General features: G+C 38.6%; 2 protein-coding genes across 2 annotated transcripts; one reads left to right on the top strand and one right to left on the bottom strand.

The window, feature by feature from the left end:
- Positions 1-3,433: 3,433 nt before the first annotated feature.
- On the top strand, positions 3,434-14,921 carry LOC132184679 (golgin candidate 2). The gene is made up of 10 exons (XM_059598400.1): positions 3,434-3,708; positions 4,061-5,170; positions 9,812-9,922; positions 10,248-10,307; positions 11,652-11,709; positions 12,931-12,983; positions 13,107-13,199; positions 13,862-13,987; positions 14,347-14,394; positions 14,487-14,921. The coding sequence occupies exons 1-10, from the start codon at positions 3,655-3,657 to the stop codon at positions 14,832-14,834; spliced, it is 2,061 nt and encodes a 686-aa protein (XP_059454383.1). The 5' UTR covers positions 3,434-3,654; the 3' UTR covers positions 14,835-14,921.
- An 832-nt stretch (positions 14,922-15,753) lies between these two features.
- On the bottom strand, positions 15,754-17,892 carry LOC132185380 (uncharacterized). Its single transcript, XM_059599159.1, has 9 exons — positions 17,842-17,892; positions 17,680-17,749; positions 17,379-17,446; positions 17,129-17,226; positions 16,960-17,038; positions 16,615-16,848; positions 16,271-16,402; positions 15,948-16,090; positions 15,754-15,835 (listed from the first exon to the last, which is right to left on the bottom strand). Exons 1-9 carry the CDS (start codon positions 17,890-17,892, stop codon positions 15,754-15,756), a joined length of 957 nt encoding a protein of 318 aa, XP_059455142.1.
- Between the last annotated feature and the right edge of the window lie 2,676 nt (positions 17,893-20,568).

Below are 20,568 nucleotides of genomic sequence, written 5' to 3'. Positions count from 1 at the left end.
CGGGACTTATTCGGGACCACGGAGGGACATGCTCAGGACCCCACCGAGACTTGACTAGGACTTGTCCGGGACCTCGTCTAGACCTGCCCGGGACTTGATTGAGACCTGTTCAGGACCCCGCTGGGACCCGCCCAGGACTTGACTTGGACTTAATCAGGACCTAACTAAGACTCACCCAGGACCCTGCCAGGACTTGACCGGGACTCGGGCAAGTCCCGGGCAGGTCCCGGCAGGTCTCGATTAGGTCTCGATCAAGTCCCGATCAAGTCTAGGGCATGTCCGATCAAGTCACGGGTGGGTCCTGAGAAGGTACCAAGCAAGTCCCGGTCAGGTCCCAGGCAGGCCTTCGCGGAGTCCCGGTCAAGTCTTGGGTGAGTCCTGGGCAAGTCCTAGGCGGGTCCCGATCAAGTCCTGGCAGGGTCCCGGGCCCGCCAGTGTCCCAGCAAGTTCAGGTCAAGTTCCAAGCGGTTCCCGGTCAAGTCCCAGGCGGGTCCTGGTGAAGTCCCGAAGGAGTCCCAATCAAGTATCGGGTAGGTTTCGTCGGGGCCTTGGCCAGGTACCGGGTGGGTCCTGGTCAAGTCCTGGCGGGGTCTCGGTCAAATCCCGGGCAAGTCCCGATCAAGTCCCAGGCAGGTCCTGGTCAAGTCCCAGGCGGGTCCCAGGAAAGTCACGGGCGAGTTACAGTCAAGTCCCGGGCGGGTCCCGGTCAAGTCCAGAGCAGGTCTTGGGCAGGTTTGGGTGGGTCCCATTCAAGTCCGATCAGGTCACGGGCAGGTCCTGTCGTGGTCCCGAGCGGGTCTTGGGCAAGTCCTAGGAAGGTCCCGGCGGCATCCCAGTCAAGTCCCAGGCGGGTCCCAAGCAAGTCACGGGCGAGTTCCAGTCAAGTCCCTGGCGGGTCCCGGTCAGGTCCAGAGCAGGTCTTGGGCAGGTCTGGGCATGTCCTGTTCAAGTCCAATCAGGTCACGGGCAGGTCCTATTGTGGTCCCGAGCGGGTCTTGGGTGAGTCCCGGTCAAGTCCTGGTGAGAAACTGGATAGGTCTTGGCAAGGTCCATCGATTTAAGAATGAGATGCTCATAGTTGGAGAATAGTTTACGATTTTCAAAACCATAAACCATTTTCCGAAAATTAAAGAAGAATTTTCAGTCAAAATGAAAAATATTTTCCGTTAACCACTATTTTACGTCGAAGTAAACACAGTAAAATGCAGAAATCATTTTTTGGAAACCATTTTATGTCGAAGTAAACGGAGCCACACACCCTTTTTCTACCATCTCCAGCCAACTCTTTGTTCGTGTCGTTTGAAACCCCGCAAAAAAAAAAAAAAAAAAAAAAAAAATTGAAAGGAAACTGCAGCCAAACTGTCTCCCATCTCCTCTGCCAAAGTGAAATCTTAGTGCAAAACTAATAGAACAATTTCCTAATACTGAAATTAAATCTGAGAAGAATTTTCCTTTTTCCATTGAGTGTGTTACTGGCTGTGGGAGGCCTTAGTGGGCTATCATGAAACAGAGGCCCCAACCTTGATCCTGAGAGCACCCACGTTCCGTTGGGCTTGTTTCTGGATTAAATGGTCAGTCATCTCACCATCTCTTTCCTTGTCATTTCAATGTTTGCTTCCAGCTTCTTTGCCTGCAATATAGATGATGCCGTAAGCAAAATATATTGATTGGAAAAAGCTTACATATAGCAAAAACAAAGTAACAACATATCAGTCAAACTGAAGATAAATCAGGTCAATAGGATATGTAAGAATACGGAACTTAGAATGCAACTTTTGAAAACCATCAGAAAACAACAAAAATAAAAATTCTTTATCTAAATTCATATATGCTCTGTTAGTGAAACCCAAAGTTTATAAGACCCATACAACTCCAAAACTCTCTGAACTTCTGTCCAACCCCATTAGAAAAAGTGTATGCGGACTAAAATGGCCCTTCTGGCATCCATTACAATAGATGACGTAGAGACTCCATCTCCATCATAAGAAAAATAAACTGGATGCCAATACAACACTTGGAAGTGTTGCATCATGCCAATCTCAGCTATAAAAGAGTACTCTGCCTCTCGTTCAAATTCAATTCCTTTTAAAGCAGCTAACTGCAACATTTTCAGTACAGTAAAGATTATCACAAAACAAGAAATTCCTGTTGTTGCACAAGTAATTATGAAAGCCAGAAAATGTGCATAGCTCCGAATGGGACCATTTTACATAAATCAAATAAGGTTTTAATTGACAGCGGGAAAAATTTTACCAGAAAAACCCGTCCAAACGGTATATAACGAAAAAAATAAGAAGTCAATTGATCATAACCGTACTAACGGTTAAAACTGTCCTAATGATTACTGTAATCTTTTAAAGGGAAATTAAAAACCGTCCCCATGGTTAGAGGACTCTACGAATGGTGACAAATGCAAATCAGATGAAGCCGAGTTTGTTTAAGCGCAGGGAGGGCCTATAAATGCTCCAAGATAAATCCTAGACGCCCATTTCTATATTAATCTATATAAACTTGACCTTATGGTCTTGTACTGTGTTGAGTGAACTTCTATCATGGATCCAAGTGGAACCATGCTTAATGATACCACCCACTGGTGGGTTACTCCTTATAGCATCAATAGTTGGGTAGATCATCTGGGATTGAATCTGGTTGAGCAATTAGGTAATGGTTTATGATGTACATTGTGGGGGCATCGAAATTGTACTAGACTTTTTTTGGACATACAAACCTTATCGTGAAAGGTTAAGGGTACAGGTAGGCCATATCAAATAAAGTTATGGCTTGTAATATAGATTATATATTATGTGCATCAACTTGATTTCAAGGCTTTCCATATTGAGAAATATTGTTATATGTGATTTTAACCTCTATATTGTAAAATGATTGCGTTTATTACGTAATTGTATTTAGTACTGACTAAGTCGTTTGACTTATTATTTTTGTGTTTTTTACCTGTAAAACATATTTGTTTTTCAGAAAAGTACCTGCAATATGTTTTTCAGAAAAGTACCTGAAAGCATGGTCAAAGGCACCTGAAAAAAATAAATAAATAAATAACTGTGACAAAAATGTTTTTACACTACACTATTAATTGAATAATTAGACATATTACACGTCGTTTTTGACCCAATCAAAGTCAAAAGATTAAAATACAAGAAAAGGAAAAAGAAATGTTTTTTTTTTTTTTTTTTTTTTCTTTTTCAAACGGGTCATTTTGGAAGAAAATCCTCGGTAGCACGCACTTAAAGGTGCATCCAAACAGTCCTCACAGTGCAAACCGGTGGGTCTCCAGGTCGCTGTCGGCTTCTGGCAAACGTGCCAGGAGTCTTTCTCTCATCCCTCACTGCCAGAGTTACAGGGGCCCACGTATCAACCTGTGTGCGTCACGGCCACAGATCGTGTTTTCATTTGGTAGATCCAGACACCCTTTCGTCATTCTAGCATTCACTCCGCATCCTCTTCACCTCCATTCTCTCTCGTTACCGCCTCCTCTAACATCCTCCGCCAAAAAAACCCATTCAACGGGGCGCTCCGCTAAAATGCGCCGTGCGTGATTCACGCACTCTCTCTCCATTACAAGTCACTGCTCACTCTTTGATCTCTCTCTCTCTCTCTCTCTGAGAAACCTCACAGTCCAGCTGAAGCGACACTGTGATGGCGAATTGGATCTCATCCAAACTCAAAGCAGCCGAAAGTATTCTCCAACAGGCATTTCTCTTTCCTTCTTTCCTTGTTATAAAATGCTTCTTCTTTTTTTCATTCTCCATGTTTGGTTCCCGAAATAACGGAGGAAATTAAGAGAAATTTTGATTTAGAGTTCTCGCATTTTCGGTCAAATGCATAATTTGAGTTAATTTTTGCATTTTTCTGATCCAAAATCAACGAATTCAATTTGTCTTTTGCTCCTAAGTTTCTCAATTCTCAGCGATTAGATATAGCTGTATAATATTATTCATGTACATGTACGTACATATATTATTATATATTGATCTGCCTTGGTTTTTTCGAATTTTTATGTTAAGTAATCATATTAGTATTGTTTGTGTAATGGACGGTTCAGATCGATCAGCAAGCGGCTGATTCGCTTCGCAAGGACGAAAGGCCTCCTGCCGACGAACTAAATTTTGATTCTCCGACAAAAACCGGAGGCGTTGTGCCTCTGAAGGATCAATTGAAGAAGAAAACGCTAGATAACAATGATTATAATGGAAAGTTTCGCAGTGATCCAAATTTTACCACACCTAATACTAGGAACAAAGAGATTTCTAGTTCTCCAAAACCCTCTCCCAAACCCAAGTCTACGCTTACGGATAGTGACTGGACCGAGCTCCTTAGTACGCCAAATCAGAGCCCAAATTCTGGGGTGAATCGCAGTAATGGAGGAACTGCAAATCGGGGGTTGAGGAAGAAGGATGGTAAGAGACAGGGGAGTTCAGGGTCAAATTTGTTAGTATCGGAGGTGAAGAGGAATCAGAAGAGTAGTAATGGTGTTTTGAAGTCGGGGCAGAGGTTGGGAGAGGAAAGTAAGTTAAATGGGAAGGTGGGTGATGGAGAAGACTCCTGCTCTTCTGATTCGGTGGGTAGGTCTTCAAGTGTTGATTTGCAGAGGGATGGTAGGTACTTGGAAGGGCGAGAAAGTGATAGAAATGAAGCAGGTGTGAAGCTTGTAAGAAAACCAAAGAGTGAGGGAAATGAAGAAGATGGTGGAAATTTTGAGTCTAAGGAAATTCCTTTTGAGAATTATTCACGGTTGTCGCGCAAGATTCAACCTATGGAAATGATATCAGTCTTGGGGAAGGTTGATGGGGTATCTAATGTTAAGACACGGGTGGATAATGTTGAAGGTAGGTTGACAAGTAATATCAGGGGGAAGCATGAAACATTTGCAGCCCTTAGAAGTTCTGTCTCTGATGATTTAAAGAGAGGTTCTTCCTCAACAACTCACGGGAGCTCTGATTCGGATTCAGATTCAGGTTCATCTTCTGACTCTGAAAGTGAACATGAGAAGGAGGAAAAGAAGAGGAGGATGGAGAAGATTCTAGCTGAGAAAGTGGCAGCCAGAGCTGTGGAGGCTATCAAAGAACGGGAGAATAGGGTTGCCAGATTAGAGGGGGAGAAGCAAAGCTTGGAGAAAATATTTGAGGAACGAGCTAAACAACAAGCAAAAGAGGTAACATCTTTCCCTTTTTGTTATTCCTTTTCATTCTTATATTTTTGGGCTTTAGATTGGCATTGAGGTTGATTGACATCATATTTCATTAAGAAAAAGAAACCATGTTCTTTGTTTTCTTTTTGGGTCTTTGAAGGCATGTGCGTAATTATGAAAATATGATGCACTGAATTTTTTTTTTTTTGGTATTATTATTGGATTGTTTCTTGTAGAGAAAGAACCTACATAGTGTATCCTTTATGTGACTGCGTGTGATAGAAAAACATTGTAAATTTTTTATATTTTACTGGATAAGTAATGAGATTCTATTAAAATGAAAGGACATAACCCAATGCATGAGATATATTCAAGAGATATGCAGAAAGAAGGAAGGACCTTCATAAAATCTAGAATAAACGGAAGTGCAAATTTGATGCAAAAGGTGAAAGGAGAAAGGCGCAATATTGATTTATGGGGTTATTAGGATTTGATTTTATGTTTAATTAAATTTATAAGTCAATGGTAGGTAAGTCAATAAATTGCCATTGCCCTAAGGTTTAGTCGTTAGTCTATTTAAGTTTCTTTTGTATTCCAATGGGAGGCGACTTGATTGAATAAAAGAAATGAAGGATTGATTCTTCTCCGTCTCTTTCTCTCCTCCCTTCCCCAGCTTCTTCTCTCTTTCTTTGGGAAAAATCCTAGTGTTGTCTTCTCTAAATCTAAAGTATTGACATGTATGGGCTGATTGACATGTTTGGGTTTTATTTTGGGTTTTTCGTGGGTTGCCTATGTATACTTTTTGTGGACTTGTGGCACATTGTGCTTTTTGATATATATATATATATATATATATATATATATATATTACATTACTTATATAAAAAAAAAAAAAAAAATGTTTGGGCTGATTGAGAGAGAGAGACTCCAAAAATAATTTAAGTAAAAATTTTTAACTAAAAACTTTTGTTTTTTTTTTTATAAATAAGTTATTTATTGAAAAGCGCAGAGGGGTGCAACCCTAATACACAAGATGTATACAAAGAAAGGCTCCACTAAAGGCAAAATGAGGAACATAAAGATAATAATTGTGACATGGTGGAAAACTTAGGCACATTGAAAGCGTCAGCCTAATGGAACATAGTTTGAATAAACAGCTTTTTGAGCTCTTCCATTGACTTTTCTTGATCTTCAAAACATCTTGCATTATGCTCTTGCCAAATAATCCACATTAGACACAGTGGTGTGATTCGCCACACCTCCTTAGCTAAAATATTTCCTCGCTGACCTCGCCAACAAGCTAACAATTCTGCCACCCCTCCAGACATGACCCATGTGACATCAAAAAGAGAAAATAGCACACTCCATAAAGCTTGTGCCACTTCACAGTGAAGGAGAAGATGGTTGACTGACTCGCCACTGTGCTTACACATACAACACCATCCCACAACAATGATACCTATTTTACACAAATTATCTGAAGTCATAATTTTCCAAGAGTTGCCGTCCACACAAAGAAATTGACTCTCAATGGAACTTTTACTTTCTATATACTCCTCCACGGGAAAGAGGAAGCATCTGTCCCCGTAAAAGAAAGCATACGAAAAAAAAGACCTTACCTCAAAGATATGCCATTTAGAAGGAGTCCACCGCATGCAATCCATCCCATATGACTACGGAAAGCATATAACTTTCCAAAAAAAGCCATCACCACCTCTACCTCCCAATCTTGGGCATCTCGTAAAAAGGGAACATTCCATTGTAGAACATCATTGGACAGCTGCATATGATCCCTAACCCATGCCTCTTTGTTACTCGCAATTCGAAATGATTCAGGAAAAGCTTCCTTCAAGGACTGATCCCCGCACCAAATATCTTACCAAAACCTAATGTGGGAGCCATCTCCTACTCCAAAGCTAATAAATTTTGAAAAAACTTCTCGCCCTCTCTGAATATGTTTCCACACCCCAACTCCTTGAGGGCCCTCCACCGCCTTGGTACACCAACCATCAATCATGCACCCATGCTTGACTTCAACAACCAATCTCCAATACGCTTCCCTTTCTATAGCATATTGCCATAACCATTTACCCAGTAAAGCGAGATTGAAATTGCACAAGTTTCCAATTGCCAAACCACCATCTTGCATGGGGGAACAAGTTTGAGCCCATTTCACTAAATGGAACTTAGGCTCCTCATTTAGACCACCCCATAGGAAATCTCGTTGTAGCTTCTCCAATTTGTTTGCCACACTCACAGGAATAGGGAATAGAGACAAGAAATACGTAGGAAGGTTGGATAAAGTGCTTTTAATCAGTGTGAGCCTCCCACCCTTTGATAGATACAGTTTCTTCCAACTTGCCAATTTCCTTTCCATTTTCTCGACAATATCATTCCAAATGGTGGTAGACTTGTAAGGTGCCCCTAGAGGAAGACCCAAATACTTCATAGGTAATCTTGCCACCTTACAACCAAAAATGCTTGACAGCCTATCAACACATCCTCCACCTCACCAATTAGAACAATATCAGACTTTGTTAAGTTAATTTTTAGCCCCAAGACAGCTTCAAAGCATAGAAAAGGACAGCACAGATTTCTGAGTTGATCCTCATTGGCCTAACAAAATATCAATGTATCATCAGCAAACAGCAAATGTGAGACACTAAGTCCAGGATTGTTTCTTGTTCCACTGAGAAACCAACCACAAGACCACTATCTTCTGTAGCCTCCATCATTCTACTCAGCGCCTCCATAACAATAAGAAATAGAAAAGAAGATAGTGGATCCCCTTGTCTTATGCCTTGAGAGCTACTAAAAAAGTATGAGGGTTCTCCATTATTCAAAACTGAATATCAAACTGTAGAAATACAGAACGCTATCCAATTTCTCCATTTCTCCCCAAATCCATTCGTTACAATATGAATAGCAAAAACTCCCAATTCGCATGATCATATGCCTTTTCTAAGTCCAATTTACACAACAAACCAGGTTCCCCATATCTAAGACGGCTATCATTGCATTCATTAGCTATCAGAACCAAATCTAAATTTGTCTCCCCTTAAAAACTTACATGGATGACTATGTAAAAAGTAAGGTTGATTTGTAGGATTGCAACTTGGCCAGGGTGTGTGCAATTTAACCTGAGCTCTGGCAGGTTTGGGCTAAGTTTCCTGTTGTCAGGCTTCAGCTTGGGTTGAAAAATCTTAATCTCAATTCAGGGTTTGGGTTGACGTCTCTGAAACCTGACTAGCCCTTATCATCCCTATACAGCTGGGAATTACTTGTAATAAAATATACAACCAGAAACACTCTCAAGAATACAAAGACACACATACATTTTTGTTTGAATGACTTTGTTACAAGATAGTGATAGCATCATAGCCAATAGGATGGAAGGACCATACTGTAGTGAAGAAATGATAAGTGAAGAGGACGTTGAACTTCAGTCATCATTTATGTCGAACGACAGTCACAAGTGTCACTTCATTCTTCCTCATCTCTTCCTTAAAAAAAAAAAAAAAAAAAAAAAAAATTCTCTTCTGGGTTATCACCTTTGTATTTGGAGCAACAAATCTTTACTTTCGAGATTATACTACACTTTTGGATGCTAATGCAGTTTTTGGAGCTGCTGAAGAGGGTGAATTTTTGGGGTATTCTGATCATTCTTGAAGCTGTTTTTAGGTGTGAAATATATAATTTTTATTTCTTAAACATACAAAGAATAGCGAAGTGCTCCTGTTAGATTTTCAAGCTGCTTTTTATTTTATTTTTATTATTATTATTTTTTTAAATTTTTATTTGTTAAATACGTATGTAATTGTGCGACTACATTTTTTTTTTTTTTTTGTCCCAGTGCTTAGTTGTTTTGCAAGACAACTGAGTTTTTGTTGCTCCATGGTCTTTAAGAATAGCATTTATAACTGATCTCATCCATAGGGCAGCAACTCAGGTGGGTTGTCAGGTCGGAGGTTATCCAAAGCTCAAACTCAAGAATTAGAACATATTCCCATAGCCAACTTAATTTTGAACCCGTCCCCACAAACAACTCTTTTTTTGGGTACATCACATTCATGCATTTACGATTCATGTTACCGTATTGATACTCTTGTAAGGTGTTCTATTTGCTCATACCTCTTGTTTAATACCGTATAAAGCAAATCTTGGTTTTCGTTGGCAGCTCAATCCATTGTTTGTTGCGAAGAAGAGTAAACTGGGTACTTGTACAAATAACATAAAGAAATGTAACTAACGTTTATTGGAAAAAGCAACCCCAAAGACTATGGACCAAAAGCAGTTATTGGTGACCATTGTATAAGTTTCTTTAGCTAGAGTTGGTTTAAAAGCACAAAATGTATTTGCACCATCACCATCTTCAAATAAAGTATTTTCTCAAATGTGGACTCCATCGAAACACTTGTCAACTATCTATCACATCAAGAACTCTTTTCAAAATACTTACCAAACAAACATCAAGTTGTGCTTGACATATCAGGAGCATAGTGCACTCCAAACTGCTACTTTCAAATGAAAACACATCTTATCTTTTGATGCTTTAAGTCTCTTTCTCTGATTTGTATGTTTGTGAAATAGGCCACCTTTTGCCAAAATGTCCTTAAAACTCTTGCAGCGGTCGTATACTTGGTCTTACCTTCTTTCTTGTTTCAGGCTTCAGAGCTGCAGACAACCATGATGGAAACACTAGAAGCTGTTGACTTCGAGAAACAGAAGCATAATAATACTAGATGGGAAGCCTTTGCACGATTGGCTAAATTGGAGGTAATTTAACATGTTTCAGTATCTGCTTTTGAACCATCCATCGTTTCCCCCTCTCTCTCTCTCTCTTTCTCTCTCTCTCTCTCTCTCTCTCTCATCAAAAGCATAATAATACTAGGAGGGAAGCCAAGGTAATTTAGGTATCTGCTTTTAGACCGCTTCCATCCTTTTCCTCTCTCTCTCTCTCTCTCTCTCTCTCTGTGTTTCTCTCTTCATTTTGGGGGTGTGCTACTAAATATGGCAGTAAATGTTTTCTGCTTTACTAAAGCTTATAGACTGCAGTTAACCAGGTTATACTGTTGTTACTAAAGTTCAAAAATTCTTGCAGACTGCTAATGCTGATCTTGCAAGATCCCTTGCTACTGTGCAGTGGAATCTTGAAGCACAGGTATGATGAGATTCTTGATCCAAATGATTGCATCAATCCAATCCGTGAGTTCTTAATCAAGTTTCTGACTTGAAAAAAGTAGTCACTTGGTTTGAATGCTTGAGTCGTGTAATGATATTGGATAAAAGTAGAAAATTTTGTGACTTTTGATTTTATGCTGAGCCTATGTTTTGGTTGTTTTCTATGTTTCATATGAGCTTTGTCATCAACTCTAACTGTGCTCTTTGGATTTGAAGTGCTTTGATTGTGTGGTCTCTTATATTACGTGCGGTTAGTGATGTTTCAGAAATTTGATACGAAAGTCTATCTTAATATCGTAGGTTTTAGGTCCATTATCAGCTGTCTGATTTGCCATTTTTTTAAAATGTCTATAATTGCCATATAACCTAGTTTTGGATGTAAAGAAACATGTCTATAAATATGTCTGTCTGCATTTTTCTGTTTATAAAGAAATATGGAACTTGTTTGACCATGATACTGGGAAAAAGAAAAAAAACTGAATTTGCAGGAGTCTGCAAATATTTCAAAATACATTGTGAGTTGATGGTCTTGCACCATTTCCCCTTTCAATGTAAATAAGTATATTTATTCAATTTGAATTTGGAGCATGTAGGTACTGATATGGAAGTGCTCCGAAAATTCTTTATATTTTAAAATCGATGTGCAAGACCCAAAAGTCAAAAGCATACAGTTGAGTTCTTGCATGACATTTCTAGTCTAAAATTTCTTTTTCTTTTTATAATGTTTATCTTTACTTTAAACAAGTTAAATTAATTGATTATTTTTAGGCCAGGAGCTAATAAGTAATTTCCTTTTCTGGAATCACATACAATAAGATAAGGAAACATGAATCAACTTTCCTTTTCCAATTTATAGCTTTTAAACTGGTTGGTATTAGGAATCCTGAATCCAAGTATTCTATATTCCAGCAATGGGACATGATTAACATTGAGACTGACAACCACACAAGTCCAATCTGAGTCCATTTGAAGCTGATAGAGGTTCATGATTTGTCATTAAAGGATCACTTCTATCTGTACTTATCTAACCTTGTTTTCTTTAGCTTATTTTACTTGCTACAAAAACTTACGGGGCATCATATTGTAAAGCAAAACTATTTCATGTTAGCTTCTCCCTGTTCTGACATTATGGAATTTTGTTACTTCAGTAATACGTGTAATGTTTATGCCCATTGGCTCAGGTGGTAATGGGGATGGGGTGGGGTAAGCATAGGTCTGAGTTTCAAATGTCAAATCAGAAATGAATGAGTGAATGAATAAATAAATAAATAATGTATGGAAACAATAATGCTTATGCCTTTTATTTTGCATATGTTTGGACCAGGTTAATCGGGTAGCAGAACTCCGACAACAAATTGACTTGAAAGAAGCAACCCATGAAGGTATACCTCCTAGATAACAAAGCAAAAACCAGAATGAACCCTTCTTACCCTTTTGATTTTGCCTCTGTTTTCAACTGCAGCTGATACAACTTCTTTGCCAAAGGAACTGAATAGGATATTTGTAATATCGAATGACTCCTCAATGAAAGAGGACTTAATGGTTTGATAATGATTAAAATCTCAACCACAAGAACGTAGTTTTATGTGTACTCGGTTTCTACAGATAATAATATAATAATAAAAAAAGAATAAGTATGTCGAAATCTAATTAGAAGGCTTTAGGGCAACTTATGTTGTAAGGGTTGTTTCATTAATTGACATATGGCAGATTTGAAACCTGTGTACAGCTAGGAACCTGCATTTAGTTTGCCATGGCGTAAGAAATGTGTCAGACTTTATGGCTTAAATCATGGTGTAAAGTGGTATGGTTTAAATACAACAAAGGGCTAAAGTTGAAGATTCCACGATGTTCTGGGCTGGGACTAATATCAAGGGTCTTAAGGTTTGTTTTCATAGGTTATTTGGTGTCTAAGGCTTAAGTAAAAACTTAAGGGTTTTAGGCTTTCAAAGGGTGTAAGAAAGGGTTATGGTTCTGAGATGCTAAGAGCCAAGAAAATAGTAGTATAAGTGGCTGTTCTAGGCATGAGCAGTAACCATTGAAAACTAGTAGTGCAGAGTGAGAAAAAACTTGTAAACTTTGTCTTCACTGCTCAAAACACCAAATATTCCTGTTATGCAGTAACTAACAAGCAAGAGATTGAGCTTTTTTTTTATGATAAAATGTTGAATATACCAAAAGCGCAAAGGGGCGCAACCCTAGTACACGGGTAGTATACAAGAGAACGCCTAAGAGGGAGAGGAAAATAGAACAAGAAAATCAGAATAGTTAATGACTAAAAGAGCTAGACAAGCAGGTGTCCAAGTAAAGGGTGAGGAAGGAAAAGGACTTGAGCTCCTCCAATCTTCCTTGAACAGTGTTAGGTTGGGCTGCCATCATTTGCGAACCAGAGGCCTATTGGGCATATGCCATGGAGCTCTCTCCAAAACTGAATTCAAACCGTCATAGCAATCAAATTTGTGGAACATAATATATTTTGTATGTATGCATATAGTTCATTGACTGTATATTATTAAATCAATATCTAACATTGCCAATATGATGCTCAAATTATCTTGACTTTTTGATAGCTTGGTCTCTGAAACTCCCTTTTTTCCTTGTAGAGCTCAGGAGAAGGATCTCAGATTCTCATCAGACTGGAACATCTCTAAAGCAAGTGAGTTATATTCTGGGGGGTCCCATTTGGAGCTATGCACTTTTTCTGGCTTTCATAATTACTCGTGGAACAACCGAAATTTCTTGTTTTGTGATAATCTTTACTTTACTGAAAATGTTGCAGTTAGCTGCTTCAAAAGGAATTGAATTTGAACGAGAGACACTTGGGGCAGAGTACTCTTTCATAGCTGATAAAGTCGCACAATTGCAAGATAAGGTGAGGTTTTCAAAATTTTGATATATTTCTATCAGTTAGGTTTAGGTTTGAGATCATTTTCTCAGGGCGATGTCCTCGAGATATCCACTCCACCTTTTCTATCTTGAATGCTCTCAGCATGCCTTGTTCTTTTGGAAATGAAATCCAGATAATTAATTTATTGAACTCCTGTCTTTGGTTAAGTGTCGAAGTGTACGTTTTAGTGTTAGGTCCAGAAAGCAGAAAGGTTGTGGTACAAGTCATGTCCTAGGTTATGGTCCCAATATGCTGAGGTTGGCATGACGTTCTATGATATCCAGTTTATTTTTCTTTTGATGGAGATGGAGTCTCCACGTCATCTATTGTAATGGATGTCAGAAGGGCCATTTTAGTCTGCATACACTTTTTCTAATGGGGTTGGACAGAAGTTAAGAGAGTTTTGGAGTTTTATGGGTCTTATAAGCTTTGGGTTTCACTAACAGAGCATATAAACTTAGATAAAGAATTTTTATTTTTGTTGTTTTCTGATGGTTTTCAAAAGTTGCATTCTAAGTTCCGTATTCTTACATATCCTATTGACCTGATTTATCTAGAGTTTGACTGATATGTTGTTACTTTGTTTTTGCTATATGTAAGCTTTTTCCAATCAATATATTTTGCATACGGTGTCATCTATATTGCAGGCAAAGAAGCTGGAAGCAAACATTGAAATGACAAGGAAAGAAATGGAGGATCCAACTGAAGTAGAAATTGAGCTCAAGCGAAGGCTTGGTCAGATGACTGACCATTTAATCCAGAAACAAGCCCAGGTTTGTGTGGAAGCATCTTTGATAATTCAAAGGGTTTCTAGTATTTGTATTTCGTTGATGAATAGGACCATTTGATACATCTGATTCAGCATTGATAATGCCTTGCATAGAAGTGATGAAAACATACTATAAAAGCTCGTAAGGTTTAGGGTGCATCGTAAGGTGCTTATAGATGCATGAAGGCAATAGAGTGAGCATCGTAAATAATGTGCAGCTGATATGCCTTTTGTGCTTTGGGAGGGATGAAAGTTAATTAGCCATCATTGAATTTACAACTACTATAGGTCATTGACCCCTAAGTACTTACCAAGAAACAAAATTCTCAAGTGCTATCTTCCTCAAATTTATTGTTCAACCAGGTTGAGGCTCTCTCCTCAGAGAAGGCAACGCTACTCTTTAGAATTGAGGTACATTGTCACCATGGAGTTATCATCTACAGACAATTTCTACATAAACATATAACACTGATTTGCACTGTATACTTTGATGCACTCTGTAGGCGGTTTCAAGGTTACTAGATGAAGACAAGTCCGGTACTTCGTTGAGGGACGTGGAATCGGGAACGTGGGTGCTCTCAGAATCAAAGTTGGGGCCTCTGTTTCATGATAGGATTAGTTCAAGCAGGAAGCACTTGGGATCATTGATTCAGCAGTTGGATTCTATTTTCTTGGCTGGTGAGGTATTTCTGAGAAGGAACTCCAGTGCGAAGGTGTGGTCTCTGGTTTACCTTGTATGCCTTCACTTCTGGGTCATCTATATTTTTATGTCACATTCTCAACAATCAAATGGGACCAAATCGGGTGCTATCATTTCCTTGGAAAACATCAGTAACACTACAGGTGTATAATTTGTAATAAATGGTGCTTTTTTTTTTTCTTTTCTTATTATTATTATTCATTTGGATGCCTCGGCTTTTTAGAGGTCTTAAATGCTAGGGGTGTATTACATGCACTAGCCCCCCAAGGCCTCCCACAGCCAGTAACACACTCAATATGTAGGGATGTAATTATTTACACATAAATGGAAAAGGAAAATTCTTCTCAGATTTAATTTCAGTACTAGGAAGTAGGAGGCTAGAACTGTTCTATGTTTTTTAAGTTTTGCACTAAGATTTCGAGGAGATGGGAGACAGTTTGGCTGCAGTTTCCTTTCAATTTTTTTTTTGGGGGGTTGGTGGGGTTCAAACGACACGAAGAAAGAGTTGGCTGGAGATGGTAGAAGAAGGGTGCACGGCTGTGTAGGTAGAGAGATTGTAGTAGATTTAAGATTTTATGCATATAGTTCCAACAGTATAACGAATTCCAGAGTAGGGAGAGAATGATCAAGTTGTTAAGGAAAGAGCCTCGACAACGCCTTATTTGTAAATTGTACTGCACTTACAAAAGAAAAGAATCAAAAGAGGAAGTAAAGGGAAGATAATGATGGCTCAAATTCTTGCACAATCAACCAATCATATGTACATGTTCTACAATTATCCTTATTGGGGGATAACAGGACAGCTTGAAAATTAGCAAATCAGAATTCCATTTCATCATAGTTGCCATAGAGAAGATCAAACACTAATGAACCGTATAAAGGAGTATAAAGAAAATGAAACTTCGGAAGCCAAAGAATCGTCGTGCACTAATGCATCTCCAATCCCCCGCTGCTTTCTTCCCCGCTTGCTCCAACCCTTCTACAAGGAGTGTGTACAAGAGAAACATTTTCATCAAAAAAAGAAAAAGAAAAACTAACTCCTAAACTATGTTAAAGACACCCTCCAAAGACTACAACAATAAAGCACCACAAACATATATATAATACGTCGCTACAGAGTCATTTGCCTCCAAAACATTTGCATTGGAAACACTGTTAGATATTCAATGAAGAATCATGCACATGAGCCCAACTTAAATGAAAATTGCAATTATAGCATGAGTCTCTTATCAAGATTAAAGTATTTACACAGTTTTTGTCTCACCTGTTTGAATCTATTTGTGGAAGATTACAGCAGAAAGTTGCTTTGAACCATAAGGGCAAATTCCCATATACAGCTGGTGGCAGTAGAATTAGAGGGCTGCAACATAATGTGTTAATCTCAGCTACTTTTTCTTCCAAAATACACTAAAACAAAAACAGAAGAGAAGATGAATATAACCTAGTTCTTCCTTTATAAAGCCAATATTCAGGTTCAAGCCCAAAAATAGTATCTGCCGACATCTGTTTTCATTTGTGCAGTATATCATAAGCCCATTCAGAAAATGGTCAGTATTGTAATAAAATCAGAAGCAAGAAGGCGCAAACCTCAAGAAATGGTATGCTAGTGACGAAAAGATGCAACAACAATGTGAGGAAGATTGGCCCAAGGATTACAAGCCACTCTGCACCTTCTAGTACCGGTGTGGAAGCCACAAATATTCCCCACCATAGGAGAATCTGAACTCAACATTCATCAAGCTTCCATTAATTGATGGAAATGGAATTAAGGTAAACAATGTAACCATGAAAGAGATATCATCAATTACATATGAAATTGATATAAAGGTATAACTTAAGCTCTGTTGAAGATTTCTAAGAAGCATCAAGAACAGCTGCATGTAGCACCAGTGCTAGAAGTAATGGCATTTAAATGAAATAGAAGCACTAACCTTGCCAAAATAGTTGGGATGACGAGAGTATTGCCAGAGTCCAACATTGCACCATCTCCCTCTATTTTCTAGAGAGTTTGTGAATACCAATTTTTGCTGATCAGCTATTGCTTCAAGTAAAGAACCCACTGACCACATAATCCAGCCAACTATGTCCACAGCCTGGAGAGATGGATTTCTTGAGCTTGAATTAAGTACTGTGACAGGCAAGATAATTGTCCACACCCAGACAGCCTGCAGTACAATTTGAATATTAATACAACCAGTCCAACCGGGCCCCACAAACTAAAAGCATGAATACACAGCTATGGCTATAAAAAATAGCAAATAGAGAGCTATAAAAACCTGAAGTATCCCGAAAGCCAGCTTTACAAAATTACGACACAAATAATCCAAACATGTATACTGCCTCAACCGCAAGATCCTAATCATATCAACCAGAAAATCAAAATCATATAGAAAGTTGATATAATCTAATAGAATTTCATGTAAGAGAGTCCAACTGGTTGGAAACCTGAGGATTTGTGGAGTCAACTCTAAAAAATGAAACCAAGTAAACAGAAACAATACGCGGCGAAGACACCATATGAATACAAGCGAAGTCAAGACTATCTGGAAAATAGAGCAGCAAAGTTAAGAAATGTAAATTCCAATTATTTATTTATGAAAAACCGAATAAAGACTAAACGTTTTAACCCAAAAGAAAAACATAAATTCAAATTCCATTATAATCATAATGCAGTACATTTACCATGAAATATTACCTGTCTAAACTTCCATGTGCCTTTCAGAATCAGAGTCAATATCGCAATTATCGCAAAATTTGTGCTATCTGTGAATTCAATGAAAGAAAAATAAAATTTAACGAAAAAAAAAAAGAAAAAACTGGAAGTAACATTATTTCTTGTTGTTTTCTTTTCTTGGTAGACGTGTTCAAAGAGCTCAGTAAGGAATCAAATTCTCAGCAACCAAACAAGAACCCATTTCTCTTTCTAAGGAAAATGGCGCAATTCAAGTCCGAGAAAGCAAAGAAATAAAACGATAAGGAGAGAAAGAACAAGATACCTGCAAAGTACGTGACTTTATGGAATTTGAGAAGGGCTGTGACTATAAAGAACAAAAACTGATACCCCACCTGCAATACCCATCAAACTTCTTTCATCTTTCAAGACTAAAAACTCACACATAAAAATCAGTCAAGCAGAGAGACAGAGAGAGAAAGTTTACAGTGACAATGGCAGTTAGGCCTAAGAAATGGGAGTCGATAACAGTTCCCATGACGATGGCGCTATATCTTCTCTCTGGTTCTCTCTATGCAGTATGCTACTGCTGATGCTCGTAGAATCTCTCTCTTTCTCTCTCTATGCTACTGCTGATGCTCGTAGAATCTCTCTAGTGCTGATGCTCGTCAGCTCGTGCTTATATCAGCAAAGTTGCCTTTGACTTTTCAGTGGGGATGTACAAAAACTGACCTCAACCACTAAACAAATAACCACGTAACTGTTTTGGTAGGCGGTTATAAAAAAAATGCTAACCACCTAGAGCGGAACGGTTAGAGGTTTTAGGGGTAGGGAAAAGCGGTTAATAACTGCTAACCGCCTACTCTTATATATAATAATATAAATATATATTTTATATTCTATATTTTATAAATATAACTTTTTGTTTTGGTGTAAACAAAAAGGTGTTATTTTAAATACGAGTTAGACATAGGGTTTCATTATATTCACTGTTGTTTAGAACACTTTAACCAAAAACTATTTAAAATAAGCCTAAAAAATAGGCACAAAAATGCCTAAAACACCTCAAAAAGTTCAGAAGCCCATATAAGATTTTTTTTGGCTACAACATACACTTGTACTGGATAGATAGTTGATATAAACCAAAAATTACATCAACATACCAAGATGACAAAACATTTTTTTTTCTTAATCCTTATAATCAGCAAACGATGACAACCTAGAAGTATACGTATTTCTCCCCAAATCAACCCCTAGGTGTCATTGCAAGTGAGCAATGTATTGCAAGAAACTCAACTTTGGAGAATCCATTCATTTTTTTAAGGTTAAAATAGAAGAAGAAGAAAATAACAAGAAATATACAACTTGAAAATAAAATAGTACAAATATTTCAGATAAAATCATAGTTTAATCGTTCAAAAATATTACTAGGAGAGAATGCGGGAGGAGTAAGATGAGATCAGGTTGGATAAGGATTTACTGTAATTATTTGTCTAAATTGCTGGCAATTGGACAGATAATAAGAAAAGATCCATATGACCTAGACCTAACTCTGAAATAAATTTTGAGCTACTCAACTATTTACTTGGACAAATAGATTTTATATAGACCTTCTCATATTATTTGTCTAAATTGCTAACTATCCAAACAAATAATTACTCTAGATCTCCCTGCGTGTTAGACCCACTTTTGAAGATGGGTAGGGGTAATATGGCATAATTGTACTTTGCATAGCTAAAAGCCCCAAGCTAATCATTCCAAATTCTACATAATTGTACATACATCTCATTGGTTGCTAATTAAAAGCACAGCGTTAGCGATCATAGCTAATACAAGTACGTGCAGGTGTACGTTGGCGAAGGGAAGAGTAGTCGGCGGGCCAAGAGAGGAGTGTCAACGGAGATGAGTGGAAGAAGGAGAGAAGACAAGAAGTTCGAAGAAGAGAAGAAGGATGTGAAAGAAAGATGAGAGCCTGGCATGCAAATTTGGAAGGGGGCGCACACGCATGCCCATGCGCACCTTTCCCAGGCGGACAAGGGGGAGGTGATGTGTGGTATGGTTCACAGGTTGCCTCTGGGGGTGACATGTGAACACGCGTCACCCCCTAGGTGCGGACGACATGTTCACACGTCACTCCTGGGGGTGACGTGAGAACCATGCCACACGTCTCCCTAGGGGTGATGTGTGACCCATTTTACATATGCCACTCTCTAGGGGTGACGCGGAAAATGGGTCACACGTCACCCTTAGGGGTGACGTGTGGCATGGTTCACAAATCACCCCATAGAGGTGACGTGGAAAATTCTTTACATGTCATCCCAAGGGGTGACGTGTGACTCATTTTCCATGTCACCCCTATGGGGCAACATCTGCACAGTGTCACACGTTGCTACTAGGGGTGACGTGCGACCCATTTACCGCATGTCACCCTTACTGGGTGACGTGTGAACAGTCACGTCACCCCTAGGATGGCATGTCACTCATAAAACGTCACCCTTGGAAGGGGTGACGTTTGAAAAAACCCTTACTATTTAAACATCACAAAAAACTTGTTTTTTTTGTAGTGTGCATAGTTGGTTTTTTTTTTTTAACTCTTTGGATTTGGAGTGCTTTGAATGTGTGGTCTTATATATTACATGATGTTTCAGAAATTTGATACGAATGTTTGTCTTAATATCGTAGGTTTTAGGTCCTTTAGTCATTTTTTTGAGATGTCATATAACGTTAGTTTTGCACTGAGACACTTTGGCTGGCAGTTTCCTTTCAATTTTTTTTTTTTCTTTGGGGGCGGGGTGGGGGGGCGGGGGGTGGTGGTGGGGTTTTGGGGTTCAAACACAGGATGACACCATCCAATCTTTTAAGAGTAATACTATCAACTTCAATACTGTTATTTGGGACTTTTTTTTTTTTTTTTTTGTGAGTTGTTATTTGGGACATTACTTGTAGTATTGATTTTTTTTCATACGTTTATTCATTTATTATTTATTTTTTTCAAGATAAGTGAAAGTAAAATTAAACCAAACAAGTGAAGAAAATTATAGATAACCAAAATAAAGGCCAAAATATATCACGATCCATTGCAACAATCCATTCCACAACCCCGGAGAGGATCCTCGTGATGAAAGGAGTAAATGGGAAAGTTGTCCGTGCTGCTGGTGATATTTTGAGTACAGAAAGTATCCAATAGATTCTTAGCATCATACCAATTGCAGAA

This window comes from Corylus avellana, chromosome ca6 (genome assembly GCF_901000735.1).
Source record: "Corylus avellana chromosome ca6, CavTom2PMs-1.0".
Lineage (NCBI taxonomy): Eukaryota > Viridiplantae > Streptophyta > Magnoliopsida > Fagales > Betulaceae > Corylus > Corylus avellana.
The sequence above is the reverse complement of the archived record's forward strand: the minus strand, read 5'-3'. Positions and strand labels throughout refer to the sequence as shown.

What these genes read in the sequence shown, in the direction of transcription:
- LOC132184679 (XM_059598400.1), top strand. Translation starts at nt 3,655, where the DNA reads ATGGCGAATTGGATCTCATCCAAACTCAAAGCAGCCGAAAGTATTCTC. An exon ending in AGTGGAATCTTGAAGCACAG is followed by an intron (nt 10,308 to 11,651) that starts GTATGATGAGAT and finishes TGTTTGGACCAG; the next exon opens with GTTAATCGGGTAGCAGAACT. An exon ending in TCGCACAATTGCAAGATAAG is followed by an intron (nt 13,200 to 13,861) that starts GTGAGGTTTTCA and finishes TCTATATTGCAG; the next exon opens with GCAAAGAAGCTGGAAGCAAA.
- LOC132185380 (XM_059599159.1), bottom strand. Translation starts at nt 17,892, where the DNA reads ATGGGAACTGTTATCGACTCCCATTTCTTAGGCCTAACTGCCATTGTC. An exon ending in CTAGCATACCATTTCTTGAG is followed by an intron (nt 16,091 to 16,270) that starts GTTTGCGCCTTC and finishes TTTTTGTTTTAG; the next exon opens with TGTATTTTGGAAGAAAAAGT. An exon ending in CCACAAATAGATTCAAACAG is followed by an intron (nt 15,836 to 15,947) that starts GTGAGACAAAAA and finishes AATATCTAACAG; the next exon opens with TGTTTCCAATGCAAATGTTT.